The following is a 21,742-nucleotide window of genomic DNA, read 5'->3' on the forward strand; positions in this document are numbered from 1 at the left end:
TTAGGTTTTGTTTGTTTGCTTGTTTTTGAGATGGGGTTTCACTCTGTAGCCTAGGTAGACCCCCCAAGTTCACAATATATCCCCGTTTGGCTGTGAACTCGTAACAATCTGCTTCAGTCAGCTCCCAAGTATTAGGATCACTGGTCCAAGCAACTCCGTCTGGCTAACCATTCTTTCCTAGCTGTATGAGTGAGTCTACCATGTCTCAGAACATCCCAAGTGAAAATATTTGGCACTGTTTTCAGCCTTGGCACTCTCCACATTTGGGGAACAGATAACCTGTCCTTGTGGGGTGTTTTGTTTTAAGATTCTTCTTTCATGTTCCTAGCCGGTAACTCTACAACTGGTTTTGGGCCAGCTGGAAAGATGAGCAGCCTCTGAGTAGGAACTGCTTGCTAAGGCCACAACCCGTGACAACTAGCCTGAGCTCCACTCCCTAGACCTAAATCCTGATCAGCTAAGTCACTGTCCTAACTAAAGCCAACGTCAGTGCAGAACAGCCATCTGGAAAGGGCGAGCTCTGGTATACACTGCTTGGGTAACTCTCTCTGCTGATTCTCTCAGTACTGGAACAAAAAACAGGAACAGTAGTGCAGCCGCCCTCCCAGTGCCTGGGATCCGTAAAACATTGTTCTTATGATGTCAGATGGTCTGGAGATCACCAATCAAAAGTAGGAAAATCAGCATCAAAATTCATCAATTTCCCATAAAACTAAATGTGGCACATCTAATACCTCCCTTTCAAAGCAAAAAAACTTGAGACCTAGTCTTTGCCTCCTGGAAGCTCTCCTCACAGGGATGAAGGTCATCAAACTAGCCTTCTCTTCTAAGAATTGGCAAGAAAGTCAGCTGTCTCCCACCCCAAAGCCCACGCCTGTGACCTGGACAGCTCACAATCTCTCCTAGAAATGGGGCTGTAGTCTTTACCTGGTGCCTGACTGGCCATCTGCCGTCTCAGGGCTGCAGCAGCCGCGGCCTGGGGAGCTGCGACAGTGTGGGAAGGACCTGGTGCACCGTGCTTTACAGTTTTAGTTACCAGCACTGTGCTGTCCGCTCCCTGAGGGATAACTTTGGTGGCTGACGTAGAGACTAAGGGGAAAAGAAAAATTATCAGACAAATGGGGTCAATGAAGGAAACAGAGGAAAAGTTAAAATGGTAAATTCTGTTGGGTTGTACAAAAAAAAAAAAACACTAAAATTAAAAATTTTTAAAAATTTAAAATTTTTTAGTGTTACAGAGAACATTTAGAGCAACAGAGAGCCTGACTTCCTGTAAGGTGGATTTGTTCCAGTACCTCAGTCGTGTCTCTGCTAGAAGTCACTAGGGCCCAAGGCCCTGACACTGTCCTGCAGCAGTGAGCACGCCATGCACATGGCCTCAGCGAGGGACTATGACATGGGCACTGGAGCTGCTAAGTTCTGAGCCCCATGCCTCACAGCTCCTGACAGGAGGCCCTGAATCCACACGCTGCTTTACACTGAGGCAAACAGCCCACTCCTTTACTTCTGAAAGAGACCTATGTTAACAAAGCAAAGTCGATGGTGGAGTGAAGCTGATACTGTGTGTAACCTCAGAGTCTTGTATAGTAGCCTTACCAACCTCTTCAAGAGAACCTATATCTTTTGAATTGGTCTTCTAATTTTTGGTATATTACCAGAAATGAATGGGAACTCAGTGGTCTAAAGTCTAAACCCTGGTGAGCCCCCTCAGCAGAAACCTAACAGGGATGAAAGCTGTTCTGTAAAACGGCTTCACTCCTGTACCTCAGTCCTGTGTCTCTGCTAGAGGTCGCTGTGACACACAGCCCTGACAACTGCCCTGTAGCAGTGAGCACACAATGCAGACAGCCTCAGTGAGTGAGTGGCTACTGTGACATGGGCATGCAGCTCTCCAGCTACCGTCCTCCATGGGCAGAGCTTCAATTGGTGACTTACCTGCAGAACTCATCACGGCAGGTGAAGAACTATGGATCAGGTGAGGCTTTGCAAAAGGCATCGCCTGAGGCAGGAGACTGGGTTGGATAGAAGGTGTGCGGACCACAGGGGCATGCCGAGGTACTGGGACCACAGCCTCTTCCTCTTCTTTGCAGGTTGGCCGGGCATCTTCTCCCTCCAGAGGCTGAGCTATGGATGACTCGGAGCTGCCTTCATCTAAGTCTTCATAGTACCTCTGAGATAGGAAGGCTGACCGGGACAGGCTGGCTGCAGAAGGCCCACCCCAAAACAACATTAGACAACTCAAAGCAAACCCAGAAGCGGTGCCATTTCAGTGCTAAGAGAGACAGACCACAAAGCACTTTCATTATCTTATACCTTAGGTGGAAGCCGCTATTGCTGAATGTGAATAATGATAATTTGTGGTCTTTGCTCAAAACTAAGCTTTGAAAACTAAGTTGCTAGGACAAAGACAGCTTTGACCATCAGACAAGACTGAAAATGAGAGCAATAGTCAACACTGGTAGAAAAACAAGAGATTAAGTTCTCACAGCGAACAGACGGTGTCAGAGGCCAGCTCCCGGGGCAGGCTAGTTAGCCACAGCATCACCCCTGCTTTCCAACCTCAGAACACCGGAGTGAGAGGGCCTAAGTCTGAGCGTCTCACACACATCTAAGTGAGTTCTGTGACTCTCCACATGGACTTAGCCTGTTCTTCTCTGCTCTTTACACTGTGGAGTCAGGTTCTGCCACCTTCTACCATGTGCTTGAGAATGTACGCTATTATTGTACACTGGAGGAACAAAATGCCCAGCCCCATTCCTTCCCTAGTTATTCAAAGCAGCACTCTTATACTATCACTTGTCTGTCCTGTAGGCAGATCATGCTACAAGATCTTACGTTTCAGGCTTTGGTCCCAGCACTTGGGAGACAGAGGCAGGTGGATCTGAGTTTGAGGTCAACCTGGTCTACAGAGTGAGTTCTAGGACAGCCAGGGCTACACAGAGGAAAATCTCAGCATAAGTGCTATACAACAGGTAAAGCTAAAATTCACATGCCAGGGCTCTGCTGCCCAGTAGTTACTAGCCACTGCGGTTATTTAAAGTAGTTAAGTACAGTGGTGTGTGCTGTGATACAAGCCTGGAGTCTCAGCATTTGGAAGGTAGAGGCAGGTAGATGTCTGTGAATTTGAAGCCACTCTGGTTTATATAGTTCTAGGTCAGTCAGAACCACAAATAGAGACCTAGTCTCAAAAACTAAACAAAAATAATGCAGTGTAAAAAAGACAAAGTTCTTTTTCACATTTCCAGTGCCATTGCATGGGGGAACATGCTCTGATCAAGTATTCTGAGACAGACAACTATGTGGTGGGCCACTTAGAAATGCCATCTAAGTATATGATACCAGGATCCAAAATATTAAAGTTTATTTTCTGCAATCAACTTGATATCTTCATTATTCAATGTAAGAATGTAGTTCCTGTGTCTTCCATTTCTGAGCCAAAAGTTGTTCAGTAGGAGGTTGGGGAAGCCAGCTGAGTTAATTTACACATGCAATATGGCAGAACTGTTATTTTTATGACCTTTGCTAGTTAACAGTGCTACCTTGTCAAGACATATAACCAAAGGCAGCACCAGGAAGGCGGCAGGTCCAGTGCCCAGACATACTGTGCCAGCTCCTCACATAATCACCACAGAACTTAGGTACTGCTACTGAACTTTTGGCCACTGCTTAGAGCAGTGAAGCAATTTGCCTAAGGTTATAAAGTTGGTAAGCAGCCAGAATTCAAACCCTTGTGCATCTAACTTTGTAGACCTTTTTATCAATGCTGCTATATAAGAGGGTCCTATGCCAACAGGATTTCCACTGTAGGGATGGATGAACAGACGGAGGGTTACACACACACAGAAAAAGGAGGTGTCAAAAGGCACCCTAGCGGTATAGGTAATGTCACAAATCTGCTAAAAACAGAGCGCTTATCCTACACGACAAATCTCATCAACTCTTTTCTTTCTTTTCTTTTTCTTTATGAGACAGAGTTTCTCTGTGTAGCCCTGAGTGTTCTGGAACTCACTCTGTAGACCAGGCTGCCCTCAAACTCAGAGATCCACCTGCCTCTGCCTCCCAAGTGCTGGGATTAAAGGTGTGTGCCACCACCACCCAAGCAATCCCTCTCTTAAAGGCACAGGATTAAAGCAAAGGGGGAGGCTGAAGAGATAAGGCAGAAGTCCATGGAGACAAGATCTCTAGAAGAGGATTTCTATGCAATTGTGGCCTAAAGATGAGGGACAAGGAATGCCACCAGAGGGGACGAGAACCTTACCCTCCAACTCCAAGGGACCTCCTTCAGTACCTCCTTCAGTAAATCTTCACCACAGCTCCCACCGAGCAGCTTAGGCAACACCTTGAGTCTAGCCTCACTCGGCACAGGACATAGCTGAGCCACACAGTGCTGAACTCAGTGCTTATCTACTATGAGCCACTAAACCTGTGGTGGTTTGTTGTAGCCCTATTACCCTGTCCTCTCACTAAAAAAACAGCTTAGGAAAAACAAGGGAAAAGGGTTGGTATGGGCTTGGTCTTAAGTGCAGCGTCAGCATGACCTTAATACCAAAACCATCTTAACAACAACGGTCCTGAGTGGGAGGGAGAAGTGATGTAGCTGTGGAAAACTGAGACAGATGCTCCTTTGGCTATAGCAGAGTCATGCTGCAAAAGCCCACTGGAAGTGGAAGAAGCCAGTCAGAGGGGCACAAAATATGTAGAGGCTGCTAAACACCACAGCTCAGCCTGGTCTACCTTAAATATGCTAGGCAGCTCGCAAGTAACCTATAGCTGGGCAAAAATCACCCAACACAAAGCCTTTTTTATAAGAGACTATTGAGTATCTTGTGTTAGATTTTGAACTTTACACTGCCTTGAATTTGAAGACAGAAAGGCTACAAGAGTACAATCTTCCTGATAAGCAAAAAGATCCTAAGTCAAGCTCAAGCTAAGGCATGGCCATCTCACAGGCTCAGTGGCTATATTCTTATAGGTTTCTTTTCTCAAATTAACAGACGTAAATAAAATAAATTTTTAAAAATGCCAGCAAAGATATAACTTCAACATCTTCCCATGTAACATATTATTTTAAGAGGGAATGTGAGGGATACAAGAGAGATTTCTTGCGTATGTGTGTGTATGTGTGTGCATCCATGCATACACATGTCAAGGCTGGAATAGGATACTTCCTCTATCACTTTCTTATTATTTAGAGATAGCCTTTCACTCAATCAGAATGTGCTATTTTGGCTAAGGCTGGAGAGTCAGAGGCATCTAGGCATCAGCCTGACTCTGAGATTAAAGGCAAAGGCAAAAACGTTTTATGTGGCTGCTGGGGATGTGAACTCAGGACTGCATGTTCACTGAGCAATCATTCTAACTGAGTTCTCTCTCTAGCTCCAGGAGAGGGTTTTCTAAAGAGAGGTGCTTTGTTTTTTAACTTCAGTAGAGGTTACATGTTTTTGATTTGTATACTTTTTTGTAGCCATGTTACAATTTAAAACATTAAAATAATTGTTATATATACCCTGTGAGCGGAGGTAATGCCTGGAATCCTAGCATTTAGGTGGTGGAGAAAGAGAATCCTAAGTTTACTGCCATCTTCCATTACACAGACTTTAAAGCCAGCCTGGACTACAGGAGACCCTATCTCCAAAACAAAACAAAACAAAACAAAACAAGACAAAACAAAACAAAACAAAACAAGACAAAACAAAACAAGACAAAACAAAACAAAACAAAACAAGTGTCCACGCCCCGAGCTATCCTCTCTAGCATGTGTGCTGTCATTGAACAAGTGTAATGTGTAGCTTCAATGTAATGTTTACGTTCTCTTCATTCAAACTCTGAGTGGTCAGACCTTGCTACTCTTATCACTACCTAGCACAAGACAGGCAATCACACCTCACATCTAAGAACTCCATCAGAAAGATACAGTCAGATATGTGAACTAAGGATGTGTAAGTAAGGATGTTTTAGGTCACCCCCAGCAATAAATGGAGATTAACAAGATTGGGTAACTGCAATGGTTTTCTAATACAAGGATGTGTCCCAAAGTCATCATCAGGCAGATGTTCAATGAATTTAAACAACAGGAAAGGTTTACTGTAGAAGAGAAGTCTGATTATGGTAGTGTTAGTGGCAGATAACAGGTACTGCTGATTGTCCTGGTTGGGTGGGTTTTTGTTGTTGTTTTCTGTCAACTTGACGTAAGCTAGAATTATATTGGAAGAGAGAACCACAACTGAGAAAATGCCTCCATAGGCTTGGCCTATAGGCAAGCCTGTGGGAATATCTTCTTGATCAATGATTGATGTGAGAGGGCCCAGCTGACTGTGGGCACAGCCACCCACCAGCTGTCGATCCTGGGTGCTATATAGCAGCCAGCCTAAGCAAGACATGAGGAGCAAGTCAGGAGCAACAATCCTCCATGGTCTCTGCATCCGGTCCTGCCTCCAGAGGCCTATCTTGATTTCTGACCTGAATTCCCCGGATGACAGACCACAAGCTATAAGATGAAATAAACTCTTTCCCTTCCAAGTTGATTTCCATCATGTGTTTTTACACAGCAACAAAAAAACCTAAGATAGTATCACAGACCTGGAAGGTCTGACAGTACAACAGTTTGGCAAAGCCTTGGAATGTGAGAAGCTGCAACAGAAATGGTGGCCTAATGGAGCCAGGGAGATGGCTCAGTGGCCAGCAGTCCATGCTGTGCAAACACGAGGCCTGAACTAAAATGCCCAGACACCCATGTGAAAAGCAGGCGCTCGTGTGCGGCCCTGTGCCTATCATGAGAAGGAGGCAGAGACATGGGGATCAATGGCACTGTGAGCTCCAGTTCAGAGGCCGTGTCTCAAGGAAGTGATACAGGAGAACACTGACATGTCTGACTGTCATAAGGCAGCCATGGCTCAGCATACCCATCACTATACTTGTGTGCTTATGTTTCCCTTTCCCAAAAAAGTGGTGGCTTGAGCAGAGGTGGCCATGGAAAAGTATCTGGCAAAATCCTCTGTAGGCAGAAGACTTAGGAAGCAGCTCCAAGAGGAAAGGACTAAAAGGCAGAGATTGGCAAACAAAACCCTTTACAACTGCACCACTGTGCTGGAGGTCAGACGCAGTGCAAAAAATCACCAGGGCAATGGCAAAATGTAGCCTGGCTTTGGAAAATTAAACACACAGCTACACACAGTTCCATCGTGAACTCCAGGCTATCCTGGGCTATATGCAAGGAATAAGATGTAGCTTAGTGGTATAGGTAGACACCCCTTGGCATGTGCTAGGTTCTGGGTTTCATCCCTAGCACTGATTAAAAAAAAAAAAAATTAAGGAATTTTAGATAAAAATTTAAAAGACCTTTCATCTCTAATATTGTAGTTTTTCAGTAAGTTTTTAAAGCTATATTAGTATATTTATTTACTGTGGTGTGTATGCGTGTGCATATGCCACAACGTACAAGTAGAGGTCAAAAGATGAGTCATCTCTCTCCTTTCACTGTGTGTGTCCTAGGGACTGAACTCCGATCTTCAGACTTGACAACATACGCCTTTATTCACTGGGCCATTTACATCCCAGTCCCTTAGCAAGTATTAGCTGCCTAACCTCTAGTTTCCTTTGTAAGAAGACTTTTCTCCAATGTAATGTTGGTAAAAACTCATAATAAGGCTTGAGTCTTAACTCCAGCTCAGTCCATCCCATGCCACTCTTAACCATCACCATGTGACCTGGGGACTGCATGATGTCAAAGTGCAAAGATTCACCTTGAGCTGTGTCATCCAAAATACACGACCTGCTTCTTCCCATGCTCAGACTCTAGCAGACTCTGGGGATCTGTGCAACTTATCCACCTCCAGTGTGTGCTAGCACTGCACAGCCAGTGCTGGAAACCCCAGGTCTAGTTCCCTACCTGGAGCAGTAGACCTCACTGGTGGGGTCTTCCTTTTGGCCAAGAAGTTCCTCAGTTGGGCCTGTTTCGCCGGGGACAATTTACCTACAAAACAATTCACCAACCCACAAATGTTTCAGGCTTTAGTTTTGACGAGCCAGGTTAGATCACAAACTATGCTGGGAGGTTGCGGGGTAGCACTCACCTGGCACTCTGGGAGAAGGCTTGGTGTGAGATTCAATGGTAGTTTTTAGCAGGCATTCAAGGTCACTGTCAAAACTGAAACAGGGCAGTGTTATATCCAAACCAACCACAAGAAGGCTGAAGCTATGTGGTATACACTCTTCTTAATATCTAAGCCCAAGAGAGCAGAGACCATTCACTATAGAAACAAGCTACCTATCAGCACATGAAAGGAAAGCCAACGACTTCAACGCCACACACTCCTGCCCTAAGCCTAATACTGGTGCCTTAGCAAAAAGAACCACTAAAGCCCACACTTGCTGAAAGCAGAACCATGACACCATCAGGGTTAAGTTCCGGGTAAACTGGCTAACTGCAAAGATCTGCACATGTCCACTCTAAAGCTGAATGGCAAATCTGGGCTTCTGAGGGAAGTTAGCAAATGTAAGTCATGTTAGCTCCTGTCGGTTCAGCCGCTTCAGTGTTACTATGCAGACTGCTATGGCCTGAGCACCCACTTCATCATCAGACACCACACTCCATGCCTTACAGACACAGGCCTACACACACCTGGAAGGCAGCCACTGTCACCCCTACTTGAGTCAAAGAACTGGAGGTGAGAGGGGGTGAGGAACCTGACCAGGACAACATGCTGAGAGGCACAGGACTGCCTGAGTCACTCTAAGGCCACCTCACATGCTCACGTGCTCCCTGCCCACCAGCCATCTCCTGCATACCTATGACTGTTGTTCTGAGTTGAGAGCGCTGAGGGCAGGCTCCACGGGGCCGTGTGGTTATAGAGACGGAGCTGCTGCAGACTGTCCACCAGGTGATTCAGCCTCTTCCTCTGCTGGTTGATAATCTCCCGGTTGTTGGCTAGCGTGTTGAAAAGTGTCTCTCGTTCTGGCACAATTAGGCGCCTAGTGGCAACAAGGGAAAGAATTAGACACAAGTGGCTCCCTTCTACCCCACCCCATACGAAGCTGCAATTCTAACAGGGAAATTAATAAAACAGAGAAGCTGAAACATCAAGAGATACTAGGAAGTAAGAGAGGCGTGAGAATCACCTGAGAACGAGCGAGACTAAGAGGGTCTATAGCAGGCCATAGTACAGACTGCACAATATTGGAGCATTGGGAAGGACGCAGTAGGAGGAAGACAGGAGCCAACAACAGGGCAAACCCTCCTGTGCTCACTTGTGACTTGGGCTTTTCTGTATGCAAGTTACACTCAATAAGGCAGGCTGGAAGTGTGTGGGTCCCATCCCAGTCACTGACTGCTGACTGAGACAAGGTGCTGGCAGAGAACGGAGAGGTTTTCCTTAAGAATGAAACAGTTCAATGGTTGCTGCTGGGTGGCAGGTCTAAAGTCAGAGATTCTTTTGTTTGTCATTATAAACCTTTGAGCATTGACAAAAATGTCTTTTAGCTTGAGAAAAATATACAAATAAAACAAAAATGGGCCCGGGGATCCATCCCATCAAATGCAGACACTTGCATACGCCAGCAATATTTTGCTGAAAGGACCCTGATATAGCTGTTTTCTGTGAGGCTATGCCAGCACCTGGCAAATACAGAAGTGGATGCTCACAGTCATCCATAGGATGGAACACAGGGCCCCCAATGGAAGAGCTAGAGAAAGTATCCAAGGAGCTGAAGGGGTCTGCAACCCTATAGGTGGAACAACAATATGAACTAACCAGTACCCCCAGAGCTCATGTCTCTAGCTGCATATATAGCAGAAGATGGCCTAGTCGGCCATCATTGGGAAGAGAGGCCCCTTGGTCTTGCAAACTTTATATGCCCCAGTACAGCGGAACGCCAGGGCCAAGAAGTGGGAGTGGGTGGGTAGGGGAGCAGGGCAGGGGGAGGGTATAGGGGATTTTTTTTGGGGGGATAGCATTTGAAATGTAAATGAAGAAATTATCTAATAAAAAATTGAAAAAAAAAAAAAAACAACAAAAAAACCAAACAACCAAAAATGGGTAGTTCAAAACAAGTACAAGCCACATAGTTTGTCTGCTGCTGCCTGTCTAGGCATCAGTCTCTCAGCACAGAACGATCAGAATGAAAACTGCTGATGTTCAACAGAAACTTTCAGTTTTATTTCCTTTTCTCGGACCCACTGAGAAGAACAAGGCAGCCAAGTGAGTGAACTTGAGCTCTGTGGAAAGGGATCTGATCAGTGCCGTGGAGCAAGGAAATGGCTGGGGCGGTAACAGTAAAGAAAGCTCGTTTCTGGTAGCATGTGCAGTTTCAGAAAGCCTACTTCTAGGCAAAGCAACATGGATGAGAGCTAGCACTCTCTCGGTTTTCTTGAGTACTTCCTCTTCTCATCACACAGCATTCTATTCCTTCTACAAAGCACAAGCACAAACCAGACCACGACAGGCAGCTGCAAGCTCGCCTGTCTTCAGCATCACTTTAAACAGCCACATTAATTACATTTTCCCCTCATGCTCATGCTTACATTCCCAGCCCTTGGGAGACTGAGGCAGGAGGAATGCCAAGCATCCAAGGCCTTTGGGACAATAAATGGTGAGAGCATTTCTCAAAAAGCTAATCAAACAAACAAACAAAGTGTGTGTGTGTGGGGGCGGGGGGAGAAAAATATTTTCTCAAAAGGACAACTTGGAAAACTAACAAGTGTACAAGAGGACTGGTCTCTGTTTTCTAAGGTTTGTTTACTTAGAGTGTCAGAGTGTATGAGCACTATGAACACACAGAGCTTGTGCAAAGAAGATGGTCAGATTCCTTGAAGCTGGAGTTACAAGCAGCTGTGCGGTACCCAATGTGGGTGATTGAACTCAGGTCCTCTGGAAGATCAGCCAGCACAATTAACCATTGAGCCATCCTATCCAATCCCATGGGGAATTCTCTTTTTTTCCATTGTTCTAGGTTTATTTGATGTCTTTCCTTGGCATGACACTTGGGTGGTTGGTTTTATCATCCATATTTCATTTCACATAATATTGAAATAATCTTACATTTCACAAAATATTACAATGTACACCACAGACACATAACATATAAATTATCCTGTAGAACAGTTATGTACAAGATATGCATAATGGACTTAGACACTGCAGCCAGGTTATGACTAACTGGGAACTCGCTGGCCTAGGCATGTTTGATAAGGGCGTGCAGCTCAGCAATGCAGCAGGCTCACAGGATAACTGAAGCCTGCACACAGTTGGCAGTGTGTCTTGGAGACAGTGGGACTGTCACACACCCTGGCAGCAGGGTGAAGCTGTGTGGTGATTCTGTGAATCCCCACAGATCTGCTTCCTCTCTCCAACACCTGTACCTTCCCACTGAAAACATCTGAAATGCTTTTCAATTATTTTATACGTTTGATACAAGATAAAAATCATTCAATGTGATTCCTCAAGAACATGTTATCTGTGGCAACAAAGTGTAACATATACCTTCTTGATGTTTGGGCTTTTCTGTGATGCTAGACATTGAACATGTGGTATAGACACACAGAAGTCAACTGCCTTATCCTTGAGCTACTCTTAACCCTTACAAAATGCATACTCTTTTGTTTGTTTTTCGAGACATGGTTTCTCCGTATAGCCCAGGCTGGCCTTGAACTCAAAGATTCACCTGCCTCTGCTTCCCAAGCGCTTGGATTACACCCAGTTAAAATTCAAGTTATCATTTTAAAATTCCATGCATAAGATATGATGCAAACTCATTTATATAAATTACAAAGGCCACCACTCAGGGTTTGTAAACGACACATGTAAAGGTGAAATGGCTAAGCAGGAGGAAAGGTGACTGTGAGATTTTTACTCGTGCTCCTACAACATGTCCTCTCCCTCACCTCTGTCTCTTCTTCTGCTCCAGATGCCGATCCCACTCTAAGTCTAGGACGTCATTCACATCCTGGACAGCAAATTTCACGTACTGGTGAAGGCGGCGAATTTCCTACAAGAGAAAAATTAAAAGGCAAACGATTCATTGTTCTGGTAGCTAGCTGGGTAGCTGGGGGGAAGATGCATTAAAGTATTCAAAAATAATCTTGAAATATTTCTATATTGAGAACTGTATGAACAAAGAAAACACTAGGTTTTAATATATCCATTAAATAAAAGCCATTTAATAAAATGAAAAACGGAAATTCCATTTCTGCAGAAGTATAACAGAGATGGAGCAGAGACAGGGTGAGAGGACGAGAGGAACAGACGCACCCACTTCCTCTCCCCTGCTGCCCCTGGGAAGGGTGGGACTTGCAGGAGCGGCCCACTATGCTCATTCACAGTGCACCCATTTAGTTCTCCTCCCCCATTATGAAATGAACTGTCAAGTAGACAAGCTGATTCAACAATTGGTGCTGGGAATAACTCTGACCCTAGATATTCATAGCACAGAACATACAGGCCTCCTCACCATTTGAGGAGCACTATTCAAAAATACACAATGCTATCCATACTGGAAGCTAACTCACCACTTCTAAAACTCCAACAGGCTGCTAAGCCTGTAATAACACTCTTTCAGCTGGGGGCACAGCTAACCTTCATGGCTATACAAGTTTTCACTCAAAAATTAAAAATGGAGCTAATTATTTAATCAACTAAGTATACAGGCACTGCGAACAGCCCAGGAGGCTCTTCACACCCGGCACTCATCTATCTGACTGTGGGGAAATGTATTTCACACATTCTGAGAAAAGTGCTCTCTCTCAACCATAAAACAGAAAGTGTCATTTAGAAAGAGCCAAGCTGAATCCAGGGAGGCAGCGCCTCAAAGGCATTTAATGACCATAGAAAGCTTTCTTTCACCCACCTCAGCCATGACCTCAGGCCTGCACCAGCTGATGCCCTTTCTTCCGAACACGTGCCAACTGGGTGGAGCAGCACCTTCTTCAAAGGCCTGCTGCAACATTTTGCAGTCGCTTCCACTTTGTCATCTGTGGTCCCATGGCAATATACCCCACATGAAAATTGTACATCCACCTTCCTGATTGTAGCACAGGGGCTAAGGGCATGGCGCAGGCTCTGTTAGTTATGAGCCGCAGTCTGCACTGCAGCACCACCCCTGCTTTGTATGTGGTAAGTGGCTAATTCTATTTCCTGCAATTACCTATTTAGCATGGTCAAGACGACAATTACTCTTTTCTCAGTGTGGAAGCTCAATGCTTTCCTCTAGGCCAGGCAACTGGAACAGAGGCAAAGGGCTTTGTGTGGGGGGGCTGCAGTCTGAGAAAAGCCCTGCCAAGAAACACCCACAGAGGAGAAAGAGCAGTCAGTGATCCCAAGAGATCACCTCTGTAAGAGCCATTCTCTCACCCTCCAGGTGCTGGGAGGTCTCCTGGGCATGGGATAGAAAACCAGGAACAGAGGCCTAAGGCCTAAGTCCTCTGTACAGAGGCCCTCACCAAACCCACAGACCATGTCTGAAGTGAGGAGAAGCAGGGATGCCTACGCACCCCTCTGGACTCCATGATGAGCCGTGCACACAGAGGCAAACAAAAGCCAAGTAGCTAAAGAGAAATGTAAGTGCTACAGCACAGCAGGTGACAGAGCTCCAGTCAGAGGCTCTGACGGCACTATCCCCAGCCAGCATGAGCTCAGGCCAGACCTTCTTAGCTCAGGATGCACCATCTCTCTGAGGAACCAAGAGCTCTCACTGGAGAGCAGCTGCGGTCTGCATGCTGTTCTTGTATTTGTCTTCATTTAGGAAAGCCCAGGTTGGCCTCAACTCAGCAGTCTCCTTCTCTATCTCCTGAGTGTGAGGCATGTGCTAACACAGTGTTTCCAGCTGCTTCCGCAGAGGGAAATAATGTCTAAAAATACCTACAGACCACCGGGAAGGGTGCCACAGTGATATTATGATTTTTTTATTATTATTTCATTTGATTTATGAATACCTATTTTAACAAAGGACTTTATCAAAGTCAAGACTTAAAAGAAATCTTTAAAGTAAAAATTTTAAATTATATTTTAAAAAAGTGTACCAGTTTCTTTGCTGCAAGTAAATTTATGGAAAAGCACAGCCAGCGGTTAGCAGAAAATCAGCAATTTCCTGAGGAGACAGCACTCATACCCACTCAAAACCACATCCATGGACGCAAGCTCACTGCTTCTGAACGCTTCTTGACAGACAGGCTTCTCCCGCCTACCTGGAGCTGGGCCTCGCTCTTGGGATCCAGTGGTCTTTTATAAAGCAGGTGGAGATAGGCAGAGTCATGATTTCTTCCGTGCTGTTCTCTGGCCTCTTCGACCCCAGCAAAGCCCTCCAGCAAGGTCGTCTTCAGAGTGCTTATGTCTCCATGAAGAGACTGGAAGAGGCCCAGAGAGGGAACAATGCAACTGCTGTACAGCCACAGCACAAACACACAACAACAAGAAACCCTCTATGTGGACCCAGTCGGATAAATGCCAACTATTTAAATGGTGAAGATCTCAGTCAGTTTAAAACTTTCTTTTTTTTTTTTTTTAAAACATTTATTTATTTATTATATGTAAGTACACTGTAGCTGTCTTCAGACACACCAGAAAAGGGCATCAGATCTCATTACAGGTGGATGTGAGCCACCATGTGGTTGCTGGGATTTGAACTTCGGACCTTTGGAAGAGCAGTCGGGTGCTCTTATCCACTGAGCCATCTCACCAGCCCAGTTTAAAACTTTCTTTGTCCCATGCTCAAAACTGCTTTCCTATAGTTTCAGCTTTTGTTTTACTTTGTTTTGTTTTGTGTTGGGGGTTGTATAAACATGTTCTATCATTTATTAATTTTTGTTTGTTTGTTTGTTTTTTGTTTTTCGAGACAGGGTTTCTCTGTGTAGCCCTGGCTGTCCTGGAACTCACTCTGTAGACCAGGCTGGCCTTGAACTCAGAAATCTGCCTGCCTCTGCCTTCCAAGTGCTGGGATTAAAGGTGTGTGCCCAGCTTTAAAAATTATTTTTAAGACAGGGTCTCAGTACATGGGCCTGGCTGGCCTGGAACACACTGTGTAGATCAGGCTGACCTCGAACTCAGAAATCCGCCTGCCTCTGCCTCCCGAGTGCTAAGATTAAAGGTGTGCGCCACCATGCCTGGCCAGTTTTCCTGTTTTTAATTACCCTTTCTCCTGTTTTTAAAACCTTAACTTCTGAAGATTGACAATGTAGAAAATAAGAGCAGAGACAGAACTCACAATCCACGAGGGACTTTCTCGTTCTAAGCCTGTTGTTTAGACCAGAAGACTGGAGACACATGACAATATGTCTGCCAAATCCTTTTAAAAACTCATTTGCCTTTCTTTTTCTTTTTCTTTTTGTTTTTTTCCAGAAAGGGTTTCTCTGTATAGCCTTGGCTGTCCTGGAACTCACTCCTTAGACCAGGCTGGCCTCAAACTCAGAAATCCACCTGCCTCTGCCTCCCAAGTGCTAGGATTAAAGGCGTGCGCCACTACACCTGGCTCACTTGTCTTCCTAAGGTACAAAATGGAGAGGGTCACAACTTCCCCCGGCAGAAATCTGTGAGAACTCATGAGTTGACCTTGGTAAAACACAGAGCCTGGCCTGATAAAAGTACTCAGTAAGCAGAGAACAGTAAATAACACTCTCAGAAATAAACACTTGACATTTTGTATGTACATGCTCCAAAATATCATTATCTTACCCCAATACCATAAAGGAAACTCTTAAAAAAAAACCTATCACCAACGTTTATGGAGTGCCTTTTATGTGCTAAAGAGGTAAAGATGGTAGGTGATCCCTTTTACAGAGGGGGAAATGGAAACAGACAGCTAGACAAGCTCTGGTAAGCATCAGTTCTGATAGTCTGAATTCAGGCTTTTGCGGGAGAAACACTGCAGCCGAGCTGAGGGTCCTCAGAAAATATAAGGGCTCATTATCAATGTTCCGGCTAACAGCAGTTTCTAAAAGCCTCCTTTTACTCAGGAAAGGTTCCCACTGATACAAACCTCTGTGGTCTCTCTAATCTCAAAAAGAAAGGTGTGCAAGTCATCTGACTCTGTCCGCAGCATCTTCATCTCTTCTGAGGTGCCAACCTGGAAGCAGGCTTTGGCGGTCCGGGCCTTTAACTCCTCTAGTTCTTTCTGGAAGTGTGCAATCTGTGAGACCATAAACAGAGAGAAAGCTTGTTCTGAACGGCAGCAGAAAGGGCACTGCTTCTACATTTTCAGGGCAAACCTAAACAGGGTCCAGGCCAGGACCTAATGTTAGAGGAATGGCAGTCCAGGTAGCTGATCTTAAGACCCCTCCAGTCTCACTGACAGAGCTATTATAAGAATAATGCTCATGCCACAAACTCACCTCCTCTCCAATCCCAGCCAGCACGGGGTCTGAATCTTTCCACTGAGGCCTCTGTTTCTCTGTGACAGGAGGCTGAAGTGCCTTGGCCTGAAATGGAAGGCAAAGGCATCAGGAGGAGCTCTACACGGTCATCTCTAGTTTGTAGCTGCAACCCCATTGGGCCATCATAGGGAGCACTCATGCACTGTGGGTCACCACTCTTCTGAACTGAGTGCACTGGGTCTCCAATTTGTAGAGGATGCATTCATTCTACACAGTGAAAACCATGAGCCAGTTATGACATCCTTACTCAAGAAACTTCTTCAGGGACAAGACAGACAGTAAGAAGTAAACCTACTAACCATTTCTATTGGAGAGTAACAGATAAAACTGAAGAATGAGGAGCTCAAAAACAGCCAACAAAGTTCTCCCTCAGAGATAGTACTGTCAGTGAAGCAAGTGGACCTGGGGGGGGGGGGGGCTTTTGTTCCTGCGCGTATGCAAAGCCCTGGTCTGTCAGTGCTGGGCAAGGGCTGGGAAAGTCTGATGGGCCCTGACATGGTTTTAGACTGCATGAGCAGTCAGCAAACAGCAGCCACCTAGCAGATGCCCATAAGCTGGGCACTGTGCTATAAACTAACAAAGCACGCATGTGTGCTGGGATGGAAGGACCCAGGATGGGAGGTACAACAGGAAAACGCAGGACTCCTGCTCCTGGAATGTTCAAGTGGGAAACTGACAGAACATTAAAGCCTCAAGAACAAGATGAGGTGATGGCTACTGACTTAAATACAAGTAAGTCTCAAAGCTATAGACAGCATAGGAAAATCTTCCTGAATTTGAAATTGGTAATGATTCCTAAAACAAGTCATGAGAAACTGGGGAGATGGCTCAGTGAATAAGAATGCTTGTTGTGTGAGCATGAGGACCTGAGTTCAAATGCCTTTCCCTGGGTGTGACCAGGGGTGCACAGAGCCCAGAGCTTAGGTGGTAAAGACAAGAGGCTCTCTGGAGCATACTGGCTGCCTACCTAGTTCCAGGAATCAGTGAAATACTTTGTCTCACTGAAGCAAGTGACAGAGAGGGACACCCAAGGCTTCACTGACCTCATCACACTCACGTGCACATACCATACACACTAATAAATGCAATTCTAAAAAGCATTATGTGAAAAGCACTTATTGTAACACATAAGAACTAGGTTGGCATTATAGCTCAATGATAGGTAGTTCCCTATCTAGTTCAATCCCAGGGCTGCAAAATAAAAATTTTAAAAAAATTCAGTTATATTAAAATAAAGATCTTATATAAATAGGTAATACAAAGAGAGTGTTCTGTATATGCTTTCTTGTGTGTTTGTGTCTCTCTGAAGAACTACATATGGCACAGATCAGTGGTAGAGTGCATGTTAAACATGCACAAAACCCTATCGTCATTCCACTGTATGCAACACACATGAAAGATCAGTTAAGACCATCAGTTCGCTTTAATCGTCAGGATGGAGCCTAAGAGTTACCTGAGAGGAAAGCCTAAACTGAAGAACTACATAGTTCAAACTGGCCTGTGAATATGTCTGTGGGGATTGTCTAGGGAAGGAGGGTCCAGTCTACTACGGCACTAGTAGCCATAGGTGGGTGGTATGAACCGTATAAGAAAGCTAAGGACGGGCTGGTGAGATGGCTCAGTGGGTAAGAGGGTAAAAAAAAAAAAGAAAGAAAGAAAGCTAAGGACAAGCCAGGCTGAGAGCCAGCCAGCAAGCAGCATCCTCCATGGTCCCACTGTACTTCTTTGTCTGTGAAGTTAGTTCCCTGGTCAGAGGTGGTGCTGTGTGGAACAGTAAGTGAGCCTGCCTTGATTCCTCAATAATGGACCTTGAATGGGAAACCCATAAACCCTTTCCTCCCCTAAATCTGTAGATTTTTTTTGTATGTTTTTTGTTTTGGGTTTTTTTAGATTTATTTATTATTATATCTAAGTACACTGTAGCTGTCTTCAGATGCACCAGAAGAGGGCATAAGATCTCATTACGGATGGTTGTGAGCCGACATGTGATTGTTGGGATTTGAACTCAAGACTTTCAGAAGAACAGTTGGTGCTCTTAACCACTGAGCCATCTCTCCAGCCCTTGTTTTGGGTTTTTGAGACAGGATTTCTCTATGAAGCCCTGGCTGTCCTGGAATTGACTCTGCCTCATAAATGCTGGTATTAACGGTGTGTGACACCACAGCCTGGCACTTCGATTAGTGTTTTATCACAGCAACAGAAATCAAACTAGGATACCAACCAGCAGAAAAATGTTAAGAACATTAAGAGACTATATATATAAAAAAAAAAAATCACAGATGGCTAAAATTCAAATGAAACGAAACTCAATTTTGCTAATCACTAGGAAAATGAGTTAAATAAAAACAAAAACAAAACAAAAAACCCAAATACAATGTAAGATGAAAATACCAAACCTGGAAAAACTGAGGACAGGATGAAAGTGTCAACCATGGGTGACAATTTGCTAAGGGACATGTGCAGTCTGTGGTCCAGCCATCCAATGACTAAGCTTAAACCCCAAAGAAAGGTGCACATATATTCACTAGAAGACATCAACCACACTGACCGGGCAATGCTACTCAGGATAGCTTTAGCTGGAAACTGCTCAGCAGTACCCACAATAAATCATCGACTCCAGACAGCAACAGAGATAAATAGACATCAGGAACATAGTAAAACTACATGTGCAATCTACTGAATTACATTGAATTAAAATTATTCAATCTACTGATAGAAATCAATAAACTGGCTAAATTAATCTGCATACTGTTAGATAACAAAAGAGTGAATGATTCTTGGCAAGAATGAAGACCTAAAGCCAGGGCTCAAAAGGAATAGCCCTGAGATCTTGGTAATGCTTCCTTTGTCAAATTATTTGCTGGTTACCAAGGTATACTAGTTGATGACAACTGAGTTGTACACATACCACATAGACTCTTTTTTTTTTTTTTTAAGATTTGTTCATTATGTATACAATGTTCTATCACCATGGTCAGAAGAGGGCGTCAGATCTCATTATAGATGGTTATGAGCCACCATGTGGTTGCTGGGAATTGAACTCAGGACCTCTGAACCATCTCTCTAGGCCATGAACTTCTTTCTAAATAAATTACTTTGAATTAAAAAAGCTAAGTAGAGGGGGTTGGAGAGATGGCTTAGTGGTTAAGAGCACTGACTGCTCTTTCAGAGGGCCTGTGAGGCGGCTCACAACCATCTGTAATAGGATCTGATGCCTTCTGCTGTGTGTGAAGATAGTGTACTCTCATACATACAATAAATAAATTAAAAAAACAAAAAACTGAATAAAGGTTGGGCATGGTAGTACATGCCTTTAATCCCAGCACTCAGGAGGCAAAGGATCGAGTTCAAGGCCAGCCTTCTTGTCTACAGAGTAAATTCCAGGTCAGCTAGGACTACATAGTGAGACCATGTCTGGAGAAAGAAAGTAAACAGGTAATTGCTTTTATGAGTACGTGTTGACTTCAGTGTCTCCTATAGTTATAATTACTGTCTCCATGTCTGAATTCTAAAGCACAAGGCCATGTCAGTAACATGCAAGTGTATCAAGGAAATTTCAACTTACCTGAGAAGAACCTGACTTTGGCACTGGAGGGTTTACCCTGGGTGATTTCTGCCCTGTGGAGGGCGCTGAACTTGGTGCAGTCTGAGTGGAGCGGCCAGCTACAGCAAAGGAGCAATGGTGTCTGTCAGTGGCTTACAGCGGACACTGTCCCTGGCTCCACTTTTACCATCTGACACTGTCCCTGGCTCCACTTTTACCATCTGACACTGTCCCTGGCTCCACTTTTACCATCTGTATTAAAGAAGGATGACCAAACTGGGCCTGGTGAAGCACACCTACACTCCCAGCACTCAGGAGGCTCAGGCAGGGAGGATTTAAGAACAAGGTCTCTTTAGGCTCCTGCCTATAACTCCAATTCTAGGGGATCGGGCACCTCTGATTTACCCAAGTAACTGCACTCACACACATGCACATACACATAGGAAAAGAAAGACAGCAAAAGCCCTCACAAGCCCAAACTCAAACAGTTTTACAGTTGGCCTGAGGAACAGCATGCTTGGTGAAGAACATCTCCCATGTGGTCAAATCTTCAACCTGAATTCTATCATGTGGAAATAATCCAACCCTAACAGGGATGGTCCCGAAACCACTAAGCTGGGGATTTTCTTGTCTATGCTAATGAGATGAACAGAAAAAGGGAGGGGAAAAAAAAAAAACCAACCCAGCTGTGAGACCACTGGAGAAATATGTCAGGGACTCTAGAGTTGACTGTTGACTCTTGAGTGTAATGCCCTTGGCTTTTAGGTTACAGGCACCCATGTATCTAGCTAGAGGTCAAGTGTTTCCCAATGTCTGCAACTAACTCTCAAATATTTTCAAATTTTTACAAAAAAGGAAGAAAGAGATAAGCAAAAATGTAAACTATTAGGATGCACTGCGCCTTGGTGCCAACCGAGCACAGCATTTATACTTTTGCAACCAGGTTGGAAGACATGTGACAGGAAGGCAGGGTTGGTGTTTCAGAAGCCTTGGATCTTGTCTGTAACTATTCCCATTTCATCACATGTTCAGAGTGGCTAATGGGAAACTGCACTCCAGAGTGTCGGGAGCAGTAAGCCCAAGTCTCCCTGAGGGCTGCTCCTGTCCTCCATGCTGAAGGGCAGCTCAGTAACCAGCTGTGTGTGAGGGCGAGCACCTAGGCACAAGACACTTTCTTTGAATTTCCATGATCTCTAAGTAAAGGCTAGCAGATCTGAACCCACCGTGAATCACCAAGTGAGCACCACAACCACAGCACATTAAAATATTCAAGCATACAAGCACACAAACAAACAAAAAACTTAGCCAGGTGGTAGTTGTGGTGGTGCATACCATTTATCCACTAGGAGGCAGAGGCAGGTGGATCTCTGAGTTCGAGGTCAGCCTGGTCTACAGAATGAGTTCCAGGACAGATAAGGCTACACAGAAAAACCCTATCTCATAAAACAAAAACAAAAAAAACCTCCCCTCACGACATTAGCAAGGACTTGCTGAACCCACCCATCTAAAAGGGCGTGTGTGCTTGAGATTATTACCTGCTGGCGAGGGAGAGACCGAAGACTTCAAAGGCATGGAGCTGGATGATGCTGGGAGAGGCGTAGGATGGCTGAGTGTTCCAGAAGCTGCTGGCTTCGGGGAGGAGGAGAACGGCAACACGGAGGGTGTGCTCGTGGAGCTATGAACAGGTGCAGAGGAGGCCATAGCGGTGAACCTAAAAACGGAAATGCAGTTCTGTCACAACATTCTGTTAGAGGCTTCTTTCCCACCAGGCATGAGCAGTGATAGCCAAGAAAAACTGACAAGCTATCTCTGCTTTCAGACCAGCACACGTGCTGCTTACT

General features: G+C 44.9%; 1 protein-coding gene across 2 annotated transcripts in view; it reads right to left on the reverse strand.

Annotated features, from left to right (window-relative positions):
• Nup214 (nucleoporin 214) overlaps window positions 1-21,742 on the reverse strand; it is an 81,382-nt gene that overhangs the window by 37,487 nt on the left and 22,153 nt on the right. For both annotated transcript variants that reach the window (XM_021185404.3, XM_021185394.3), the window contains exons 13-23: window positions 21,437-21,612; window positions 19,923-20,020; window positions 16,316-16,402; window positions 15,964-16,113; window positions 14,177-14,335; window positions 11,879-11,982; window positions 8,788-8,970; window positions 8,073-8,146; window positions 7,889-7,972; window positions 1,936-2,202; window positions 928-1,089 (exon numbers count right to left, since the gene is read on the reverse strand). In XM_021185404.3, the coding sequence (XP_021041063.1) occupies window positions 928-1,089; window positions 1,936-2,202; window positions 7,889-7,972; window positions 8,073-8,146; window positions 8,788-8,970; window positions 11,879-11,982; window positions 14,177-14,335; window positions 15,964-16,113; window positions 16,316-16,402; window positions 19,923-20,020; window positions 21,437-21,612 (1,544 nt within the window). The remainder of the gene's footprint in view (window positions 1-927; window positions 1,090-1,935; window positions 2,203-7,888; window positions 7,973-8,072; window positions 8,147-8,787; window positions 8,971-11,878; window positions 11,983-14,176; window positions 14,336-15,963; window positions 16,114-16,315; window positions 16,403-19,922; window positions 20,021-21,436; window positions 21,613-21,742) is intronic.

Source organism: Mus caroli, unplaced genomic scaffold (genome assembly GCF_978045245.1).
Source record: "Mus caroli unplaced genomic scaffold, Mus_caroli_1 scaffold_2, whole genome shotgun sequence".
Lineage (NCBI taxonomy): Eukaryota > Metazoa > Chordata > Mammalia > Rodentia > Muridae > Mus > Mus caroli.